Source organism: Grammomys surdaster, unplaced genomic scaffold (genome assembly GCF_004785775.1).
Source record: "Grammomys surdaster isolate TR1022 unplaced genomic scaffold, NIH_TR_1.0 125357, whole genome shotgun sequence".
Taxonomy (NCBI): domain Eukaryota; kingdom Metazoa; phylum Chordata; class Mammalia; order Rodentia; family Muridae; genus Grammomys; species Grammomys surdaster.
The window spans coordinates 160359-171862 of record NW_021620229.1 but is presented as its reverse complement, the minus strand read 5'-3'; the positions used below and the strand labels follow the sequence as shown (position 1 = coordinate 171862).

The 11504-nt window shown below is 41.2% G+C and overlaps 1 protein-coding gene across 6 annotated transcripts in view; it reads left to right on the top strand.

Moving 5' to 3' along the window:
- The window catches only part of Cdadc1 (cytidine and dCMP deaminase domain containing 1), a 70939-nt gene that overhangs the window by 14184 nt on the left and 45251 nt on the right, over positions 1 to 11504 (top strand). For all 6 annotated transcript variants that reach the window (XM_028785877.1, XM_028785878.1, XM_028785882.1 and 3 more), the window contains exons 6-8: positions 2687 to 2736; positions 7237 to 7406; positions 9334 to 9523. In XM_028785877.1, the coding sequence (XP_028641710.1) occupies positions 2687 to 2736; positions 7237 to 7406; positions 9334 to 9523 (410 nt within the window). The remainder of the gene's footprint in view (positions 1 to 2686; positions 2737 to 7236; positions 7407 to 9333; positions 9524 to 11504) is intronic.

Here is an 11504-nt window from a genome sequence, read left to right as displayed (position 1 = left end):
TAAGCTCCAGTGAGAGACCTTGTGTCCAGAAGTAAGGTTAGAGCACAACACCCAACATCAACATGTGGCTTCTACAGGCATGTATTACACACACACACACACACACACACACACACACGCACACGCACACACACACACACACACACACACACGGAGGGAGGGAGGGAGGGAGGGAGGGAGGGAGGGAGGGAGGGAGGGAGAGAGAGAGAGAGAGAACAATAGCTCATAATTATTAAAGCCCTTAGGGAACATGTAAAGGAATTTAGAATGTGGGGATGTTAAAGAAGTATATCGCATATGCTATTCTGGCAGGCACTCCCCGCCTGGCTGGAAAGTGCTCTGTAGACATGGTGTTGAAGATAGAAGTAGGCAGGAATAGCACCTCAAAACTGTTCTGATTTGCTTTGCAAGTCAGATGTTAGTGTGACAAAGCATCAGAAGGCAGCTGTGGACAATGCAGGTCCCTGGCCCTGGCCTCTGTCCTTTGATTGATCAGGGGTCTTCACCAGAGCCAGGAATAGGCCTTTTTATCAGGCACCCAGCAATTTTGATCTAAAAATATAACAAAAACAGCTAGCTAGCTCGGAGAGTAAAGGGCTTTGCCACACCCCCCTTCTTCCATTGTGGAAGAATTCCTGCCAGTTGCCCTTTTGACTCCTACAAATGCACAGTGACACACGAACATGCATGTGTGCACACACAAATAGAATTTTAAAACCTAAAGAAAAAAATAGTTGGCCTGTAGGCATGAACTATGGACTAAAGAGGTCTCTGGCTTCAGGCCTTGACAAGCCTCAGGAATCTGATTGGTGGTCATAAATTGGCCTGTCCTTCAAAGCTGTGCAGAAAACAAACAAAAACAAAACAAACAAAAAACAGACTAAAAGGAACAATTTCCTAAGAATTACAGATAAGGTACATGCCTTTAATTCTGACACTTAGGGATGCTGAGGCAGGAAGACCGAAAGTTCAAGGCCAGCCTGGGTTATCCGTCAAGATACTGTCTCAAAAACCAACCAACCAACCAACCAAACAAGCAAGCAAAAACAAGTGAATAATCAAGAAACCTTTCTTGAAAAAAAGTAGTGACTGTTCCCTTACAGCTAGCCTTTGCCAACCACAGAAGTGCTATCTATAGGAAAAAGCTGTTTACTTCTTGACAAAGTCCAGTCTGTCCTCTTACTAAGAGAAATAATAGCTCCCAAGACCAAAATCCTAATATAAGAAAGATATTGTTGCAGGAGATGTGGCTTTTCATATGGAGAGTTTGTTTTTTTATTTATATATGTATTAATTACTGTTTTGCTTAGGTTTTTATTTTGAAGGTAATAATGTTGTGGCTATAATTTCTACCACTATCTTAGGAATGAGCATGAAACATTAATTTATATTATTTTCCTGCATTAAATTACAAATGTCTAGGAAGGAAGGAAACTTTGTTTATGCCAGGTCTCTCCCCTGACACCATAGAAGCTATCACCACATACCCCTCAGTGTCATTCCCCTCCTCCAAGCACAGCTTCCTCCTCCATGCCATGCCCCATTCAGCTGCTAGCTGCTTGAGGACTGGACTGTCTCCCTCCTTCCACAGTCTGCCTTTCACTGTGGACACATGGCACTCAAAACGGGGAATGCTTTTTAAGGGAATTCTTAATGTTACAGAGAGATGGAGAAAATATTGGTTTAAAAGAACTAAATTTCATTTAATTTTATATCTAGAAATGGAAATTTTAACTTGATGAAATTGGTAAAAAAAATGAGATCATGTGTAAAAATGCTTAACAGAAAATATATTATACTATAAATTTGAAAACCCAAAATGTGCTTGAATTGGAAATATGAAATTTTATTGCATGACTATAATTTTTAAAGTTAAGGCATCTTAGATTTTTCATACAACAGTGGTAGGACTTTTGTCTGAATTGTGTGTAATGGAAAAGTAGATGTTTAAATGTACTTTCATGGGAGAGCTTGGCTTGAAGGGGATTGGAGGGGAAGACAGTTACACTCAACCCTTAGCAGTATAAATGGCCCTGGGTAAAGGTACAGACAATACTTATTTTCTCTGTAAATGTCCCTACTTTGTCTCTTGCTGTGATTTTGATAAATACTATGGTTTTATAATTCATTCAAATTTGTCTTGGAAATTTAAAACTCACTCTAATGTAGAAGGAAAAAGAAGACCTTAAATAGAATTTCTACTTAAACTTTTTTTTAACAAAAATATTTTCATTAAGTCAATTTTCCATGATTAGAGTGTAAAAAAAAAGTTAGAAAATGACAAACTTGATTTTATCGAATGGTTATTTCACTAAATCCATTCTTTTAGAAATTTAGTATTTCTTCAGCTTCATCATCTGTTAGAAGTGGTCACTTAGATCCTGTCCTGGTAGGGGAGAGTCGGTAAGGCCGAGCTGTTCCAGTTATAACTTGAGTATGCTACTGCCATTCAGAGGTTGTAACAGAGACACCATGTGTGGGGGTGGTTGGTGACCCTGTCTGGTTATTTGGTACCTCATTCCTGTATCCTGCACCTAAAAAGATTTATCATGAGGGTTTTGTGTAGTTGGGCAAGGAATTGTTGGTACATTTATCATTGCAATAAATATGTTCTTGTGATTTGGGAAGAGTGGATCTTAGTACTGACAGCATTGATTTTTACTGAGATAAACATCCTGTCTTTCAGAGGATCATAAAACAGGAGTTGGAGCTGTCATTTGGGCAGAAGCAAAATCTGTAAGTATCAAAGTAATTGTGTAAATATTTAACCTGAATTTTTTCAGTCAGTCTTTGAGGTACTGCATTTTGATATTTGAGACAGTGTTGGCCTCAAACTCCTGAGCTCAGTTCATCACTCCCTCCATCATGAGTGGTAACAACTACAGCTCTTGCTGTTCAACATGATGGCATATTGGACTGTATTGACTGGTTGAGATTAATGTTTTTTTAAATTGATGAATTTTATTAAGTTGTATAAACATCCCTCAACAAATTTTAAGGTTCATCCATTTAGCAAGCCTTTACTGAACACCTGTGAGTTGGTTGGATCCTGCTACAGTGAGCACTGAGCAGTTTACATTTTTTAATTACATTTTTTTTTGAGAGAGAGAGAGAGAGAGAGAGAGAGAGAGAGAGAGAGAGAGAGAGAAAGGGGTTTATTTCAGCTTAACTTTCGGGTCACATTCTATCACTGAGGGAAGTCAGGGCAGGAGCTCCAGGTGGGACTGCAGTAGAAACCGTGAAGGAATGGCGCTTTCTTTCTGTCTCATGCTCATCGAGTTTTCTAACTGGACCCAGTATCACCTGCCTACGGATGCAAGGTCCACTGTGGGCCTCAGCCTTCTCTGTCAATTAGCAGTCAAGAAAATGTCCCATAGACAAGCGCATAGAGTAGTCTGATAGAGGCCGCTCCTCGGGTGAGGGTCTCATGCCTGGTGGCCCTAGTTGTGCAAGCTGACTGACGTCTAAGCAGCACACCAGGCTCCTTTTAACTGCACTGAACTGTACAATCATTGACTCTTATCATCTGTGCCACCTCTCCTAAAGCTTTAAACTTACCCAGACACTTCCCCAAGCTTCATATGTCTCTTATCCTTTTTTCTTTCTTGCTGGATGAGAGCAGGGAACAATAACCATTACATGGCTTGAATGCTAAACAAATTATTTGTCATGTCTTTAAATTCAACAATATCCAAGTTCTCAGGCTATGGGAAGAATGCAGCCAGACTGTTTTTCGTGATATCACAATGTCAGCACATAGCTCAGGTCCCCATAGAGTCCTTGAAGCCTTATGAGCTAGGCCTTCTCTGCCCAAATTTGTCCTAGCACCTTTGTCTTGCAAGACCCCACCAGAATAGCCTATCACATGCTACTTACAGTATCCAAGGGGCTTTCTATCCTAAACTTACAAACCTTCCCACATTTGTCTAACAGACCAACATTAAAGGCCTAAGAGACACATAGTTGGGTTTGTTACAGCAATGAACTCAGGTCTCAGTTCCAGTTTTCTAAATTACATTGTCTTTAGGGAGGATCTTGTATGTGACAGCACACACAGGGGTATTAGAATAAAACTCTGCTGATTGTTTCTCCTTTGAGTATGTGGGTCTCGGGGATGGCAGCACATGCTTTGTTGGCTGAGCTATCTCACCAGCCCAAAGACAGGGATTTAAACATCACACTTTCTGCTTTCATGGTCTCATAGTGAGGGATGGAGACAAAGAAGTTGAAAACATACTAGCATGTAAGTGTAATTATGACTGATACTGCAAGCACACAGAGGAGGACCTGTGTTCTCCCTGAAGAAATTAGAGAGATAGCCCTGTAATTTTGGAATGCCATTAATCTTAAAGAACAACTGAGCGGTCATCGGAGGAAGTCAGGTGGATCAGGAGGAGAACATGGAGAGGCAAGCATGGGAGAGAGTGATGGGAAATAGATGTGGCTTGGCATGCTGGGTGCCAGAAGCATATGGAAAGTGAGCATAGTGTTGTATTGGACCATGAGGAACACTGTAGACCTGTGAGGAATGTGGACTTTGTCCCTTAGGCAGTGTGCGTGCTCCCAAAGTACTAACCAGCAGAAAATTAAAGCCATCCACATACATGACCTGAAACTTTCTAGGAGCTGCATGTAAGATGTAAAATACGTAAATGATGAGGAAAAGAATTGGAACCAGCCTAAGTGTTCATCTGCCAATTAGTAGATAAACAGATGTGTATGTGCACTGCGGGGCGCTGCTCATCCATGAGAAGGATGAACTCTGTCTTCTGCAACAATAGGGATGGACCTAGAGATCGTGATGTTAAGAAAAGTAAGGCAGACACAGGAAAAAGACTCTTACTCGTGTCTGTGGAAATGGCTAGTAGAAGGGTGCAATGGTGGGTACCCAGGACGGGAGAGAAGCGGGAGGGGTGGTGCGTGGGACGGATGGTGACGGCTAAGTTAGTAGATGGGGTGAGGAATGCCGAGTGCTGGTGTGCCATTACATGGTGTGCTGACCAGATGATAGCCATGTACATTTCAAGGAGTGAGTCTGAATCTTGGCATCATAAACACTATGTAATTAATAGATGACTTTAATCTGGCTTACGCATCACATGTACTCCATAGGTAGTTGTGATGTTTTCATAGATTAGTTAAAAATAAACAAAATATAATATATGTATTTAGTCAAAAATTTCAAAACAGTCCAACATATAAGCAGCATAAAATGATTAGTGAAATAGTCTACATTTTATATCAATCCTCAACCTTTTGTGTATATTTTGTATTTGCAGCATCTCCTAGTTTAGACTAAGCATGTGTGCCTGGTAGATATTATATGAGACACTACAGTCCAAGAACATTCTAAATGAGAAAACAGATTTGAGTTATGAAAAGAGGTTGGACAAGAAGGAAGTAGAACTAGGTGAACAGAAGGGATGATGAGAAACATTTAATAACTGCATTGATATAAGCCTGCATTGTCCTCCAGCCAAGTTTACAGCAAGTCACTTGACTCTGACTGCTTCAGTCTCACATGCTCCTCCAGTTCAGCCTAGCCAACAGACCACTATCTTCCCTGCAGCCTGCTCCTTCAGCGGGGGGTCCCCTTCTCACTCCAGATATTGTAGCGTGCAGTAGTCATCATGTGATGTGGAATTCACCTTCAGAATCCTGTTTCATCTCCACCTTGCCTGGTAACTCCTACTAGAATAGGTTCGCCAACCAAAGTTCTCATCATATTTGGTATTCCTACATGACACACATCCCTAGTTAAAATTGTGGCCAGTCCCCACCCTGCTCCAGGTAAGGCTTATGCAGGCAGCTATTTGGGTTGCAACCGTGTTAGTGAGCACCACACATCTGTTCTGTGATGCTGTGGTTAAATGGGTGCTCAACCAACTTTTAAGCATAGCATCAAGATCTGCACTGCCTTGTGGAGAATTATATGCGTTTCCTTCTAGTATAGAAAGGCTGCATGGAAAAGATGTGCAGAAAGACATGTGTGAGGTTCAATTCAGCTATGTTCCTTACTAACTCTGTGACCTTGAACAGTTTCTCTTTCTTGACCTTGGTTTTCTTACGAGTGAAATAGGGACAATAATACTATTTTCCAGGTAGTTTCAGATTAAGCAGATGAGGCAGTGCTGGGATTATTACTCAGTTGTAGAGTGCTGGCTTTGTGTTTTTGAGGCCCCAAATTTGATCTCCAGTGAGTACTTGCATGCATATGTGTGCATACATAAAAACTTTAAAAAGAAGTGAGATCCCTCTGATGTTTGACATTTGGTAAATAGCCAAGAAGCACTCACTGATGTAATATTTTACAGCTTTCATTGGCTCAGATAAGCGTGGTTCTTATTAAGCTTTACAATGATGTGTCTGTTGTTGCTACCACTTGCATACTTTGTGAGATCTATAGCATATTCTAAATAATTGTAGACACTGTCAATGATCAGTTGTCATCCCAGTAGTTGATAAAGCATCAATATTAACACTAATAAACCCTTGATCAAGAGAAATAAGAAAATGGCAGCCAAGTGAGTTCTGTTATTATGTGTGCATATATCAGATACTCAGAAACATGGAATATTAAAGGAAAGTACATTTTTTATTTTCTAACTAAATTACAATAGCAGATTTGTAGCTCAACAACAGAAATTGTTCAAAATATTTTTAAGTTTTCTGACTTATTAACCAGTAGTACAACACAGAGGTTCAAATCTCCTCACTGTCTTATAAAGACCTCTGTGTGCAGAGCAATCCAGTGTGTGCTGGAGGCGGGAAACAAAGGATAAAACATAGCTTTTGATCCCTAGGATTTGTTACTTGTTTGGAGAGAACTGTCTGGATCAAGTAAAATGGTTTATAACTTAAAGACAATGGTATTAACTGCTAACATCAAAGACAGCCTTGAGGTCATATCCGAGGAAGGTGGCCATAAAATAATCGGACGCTCTATTTGTGTTTTAACTTTAAGTTTCGTTTATTTCCTGTGCTAGGGGATGTATATGTGTCAAGATGCACAACCATGTTCTTCCTCTACCATGCTGATTCCAGGGATCAAACTCAGCTCACCAGGCTTGGTGGCACATGCCTTTAGCAGCTCAGCCATCTCTCCAGTTCAGACCTTGTATTTCTCGATGGCTCCATTTGTTATAGAAATGGAGAGAACCCCCTGTACATGACGTATGAGGGCAAAGTGCCTTTCAGAATACTGAGACTCACACGGTGCTTCTGCTGACCCCACAGAGGAGCTGCGATGGAACTGGAGCCATGTACTTCGTAGGATGTGGGTACAATGCCTTTCCCGTGGGCTCTGAGTATGCTGACTTCCCGCACATGGATGACAAGCATAAGGACAGAGAAATACGGAAGTTCAGATACATCATACATGCGGAGCAGAACGCTTTGACCTTTAGGTATGAGCTATGTTTAGCCTCTGTCCTTTAAAAGACAGCAGAGGTTAGCTGAGGCTAGTTCTCTGTTGTTTTCCTTTAAAAACCCTAAGAGATACTTTCAGAAATAGTGTCTTGATTAAACGTGGTCCTGCTCTTGGACTGGAGGCTATGCATGGGCAGATTCCCCAGCTCTTTCCATTTCTTCAGAAATCCTCTCTTCTTACTCTCTCTAGTATGAATGTATTGGATGATTGTCCCTAGGGACTTGACCAGCTATTTCTATTTTGGGATGTTAGTATCCCCTTTGTTTTCTAAATTTAAAGCACATCTGTTCTGTTTAGGAAATACTCCCTTGTTACTATTCTGTGAGGAAGCATCACGACCAAAATCAAGTTGAGGAGGAAGGGGTTTATTTGGCTTACACTTCTACTTTGCAGTCCATCACTGAAAGAAGTCAGGACAGGAACTCAAACAAGGCAGGAACTTAGAGGCAGGAACTGATGCAAAGGCCATAGAGGATTGCTGTTGACTGGCTTGTTCCCCATGACTTGCTCAGCCTGCTTTCTTAAAGAACCGAAAACCACAGTCCAGGGATGGTACAACCCACAAGTGGGCCCTCCCCCATCAATCACTAATTGAGACAATGTCTTACAGGTTTGCCCACAACCTGAACAACATTTTCTCAACTGAGGTTCCTCCTCTCTAGTGACTTAGTTTGTGTCAAGTTGAGATAAAATTTGAGTTGTACTAGCTAGCACAAGTACAGATGTTATGAACTAAAGTGTTTTAAAGACCCTTTGTTTGAGGGGACCAGACAAGAAATCTGCTTGAGACAGTGTCTTCTATATATGGCAGGGAAGCTGAACCCAGGAAATGTCAACTATATTGCTTCCTAAATGAGACCTGAACAGTTATACTAGCAACTGTTATATCAGTGTGGATAGGGAAGTTCTCACATGGCGTTACCCCTAGAAGAGCAACAGGCAGTTAGTTAATAGCTATGGAGAGAAGGAGAATCAGTGTTCTCCAGGGATGAGGCCCTGATGGGATAGCCAATTCAATTTTGGTTCAGCCCCAACCAAATGTGAGCAACTCTGAATGGTCTCAGCAGGTTGTGTTTATGAAGACATGTGCGCGCGCGCACACACACACACACACACACACACACACACGACTAAAATTAAAGAGTACGAGATGGTGAATTTGAGGAGTAGGAGGGCGATGGGAGGAACTAGAGAGAGGAGTGGAGAGGAGACTGAGTAACTGCAGAACTCCTGTATGAAACTCTCTAAAGAAATGTTTAAAGTGCTCTGTCAGAGATTGCTGTTCCTGCAGCCACAGGAGAGCCACTTCAGTCTAGGCCACCACAGCACACATCAAGAATATCAACTGCTCTTTCTCCATCTTCTTCAGTGTAGGTTTACCTTCTGTGTTCTGCACAAGAGTTTGGATATGTCATATCCATTTAAAAAAAATAAGTTATGATTGGAGAAGGTTAGGGGAACTGTAGCTCAAAACTGGAAGTTACTATTTATTCGTTAAGGAAGTGTATAACAGTGTATGTCTAACTTAGAGCTCAGTCTTTTGGCTGCTGTGGTGACAGTTACTCTTGGGAACTAAACCCCATTGTCTGGAGTCATACGAAGTACATATGCAGAAAGGACCTACTCCTGTGTCACACTCCTTTCTCTCCCCAGCCCTCTGCTCTCGGCTACTTTCTAGTACGATGTCAAACATACCAAAAGCTTATTCACAGTCAATGACTGTCAGTTAGGATTGTCAGATTTTTGCGTACTTTGAATATTGCTAATTTAGCAAGAATATTACTTGATCATTGTTTGTAATATTGCAAATTTGTTTTACAAAACTTCAAATTTAAAGTTTAAGAATTTCTCTAAATATTTAGTCTTTAATAACAGCTTTTGTAATATTTTATAACTTTTTATAGATGTCAAGATATAAAACCAGAAGAACGCAGCATGATCTTTGTGACAAAATGCCCTTGTGATGAGTGTGTGCCTTTAATTAAAGGTGCCGGCATAAAGCAGATCTATGCTGGGGATGTAGATGTTGGGAAAAAGAAAGCAGACATCTCTTACATGAAGTTTGGGGAGCTCGAGGGTGTTCGAAAATTCACAGTAAGTCATGTACACATACTTTTCCCAAAGTGTACCTCTGTTTGGTAACCTGCTGACCATTGTGAATTAGTGATTTTACTCTTTTAGGACTGTGAGTGACTTTATTATTATATTTACAAGTTTACTGACATGTACATTTCCAGCAAAGGATCCATGCCTGCAACTGCACCCGCACCTGCGCCCGCGCCCGCACCTGCACCTGCACCTTGCAGAGTTGTGCATTGGCCTTTGGTGTCTCGATGCCCTCCCGTGGCTCACCTTCTCTCCAGCCTTGGAGTGCTGGACAGAGGGGCAGTTGTAGTAGCCATGCCTCACAAATGCACCGTACACACATTCTCAGGAGGGAGATCAGAGACAAGATCACTACATACTTAAGATTTTTTTAAAGGGATAGAGGTGATTTGTGGAAAAGTCAGAATTTTTAAAATGCTTTTTTCTACTTAGGCTTTAAAAAAGTGTTTTACTTTGGAATATTCTCAAGCATGCAGAAAAGTTATTAGAATTCTGCAAAAATTTTTCCCAGAGATTGTTGGCATGATATCAAATTACCCTGTTTCCACAATGTGATGACCCAGCTAAAGCCACAGGATGAAGAAATAAAGTGAGATTTTGCTGCAGTGAATCCAGGACTCCCACAGGGTTCCTGATTATCCTAGTTATGCTCTGTGGAGAGCCATCTTGTCCAGAATCACAGGCTCCCTTTTGTGTCACCCAGGGGCCTAAGCCTGGCACCTAATACCCCATCAATAGACTAGAATGTGCAGTGAGTAGGGATGTTTCTAAAGAGCTGTTTACAATGTCGGCCTTATGTTCCTGCTTCTATGGTTTAATCAAAGCATACATGTACAGAATACACATGGATATGTTATAAAGCAGAATGTGCTCATTGTACCAGACTAGGAACACTTCAGAATGTGTATTATTCTGTAACCTATATATAGCATGGTCAATGTGTTACTGTATTTTCTGTGTTGTTAAAAGTTCCAAAAATTACTTTTAATAATCAAACATATCCCAACCTGAACACCTAGCTTATATAATTATTTCCTTTGTTATATAACTATATTATTCCCAATTTTATAGTTGTAAAAAGCCTTTCTATAAGTATTTTGAGATGAAAGTTTCAAGTTACTGATTTTTACTGTTTTGCTCAAAGTTATAGATTTTGGTGGTTTGGTATATTTCAAACATTTCTTATGTAACTCCTCACATACATTTTATAAATCCCTCCTCCCTCTCCCTCTCCCTCTCCCTCTCCCTCTCCCTCTCCCTCTCCCTCTCCCTCTCCCTCTCCCTCTCTCTCTCTTTCTCTTTCTCTCCCCATGTGCGTGTGTGTGTGTATGTGTGTGTATGTGTGTGTATGTGCGTGTGTGTGTGTTATACACATGTATATATGTGTAAGCTCACCAATGGTTGCCCATATACAGGTCAGAGGTGATGTCAGGACTCTGTATTACTCTCCACCATGGCTTCTGAGACTAGGTCTCTTGCTTAATCTGGAGCTCACCCTTTCCAGCTAGACTGGCTGACCAGTGACCCTCCAGGCTCACATGTCCCTCCATCCCCAACTCCAGGGCTATAGGCTCGCTGCTGTGCCTGGCATTCCTTTGGGTACAGAGATCATGCTCATGCTTATGTGACCAGCACTTTCCCTACTGAGTCATCTTCTCACTGTCTTGTCTCTTTCTTGGGGCTAACCTCAGCCGTTGTATTTTTATAAGTTACCAAAGTCTGAGTCACATGTTTATTCTTTATTGCTCAGGCCTTCTTTAGCTAGTATAAAACTCAGTAGATGGGGTGGAGATGGCTCAATGGGAAATGAGAGCCTGAGTTTGGATCTCTGGAATTAACATAAAAAACAGACATGACCACGTGTGCCTGTAACTGCAGAGCTGGGGGTAAAAAGAGACAATGACAGGAGGATTGCCGAGGATTGCTGGCTGCCAGCCTGGCTGGAAGACTGACAATTTTCAGATCAGTA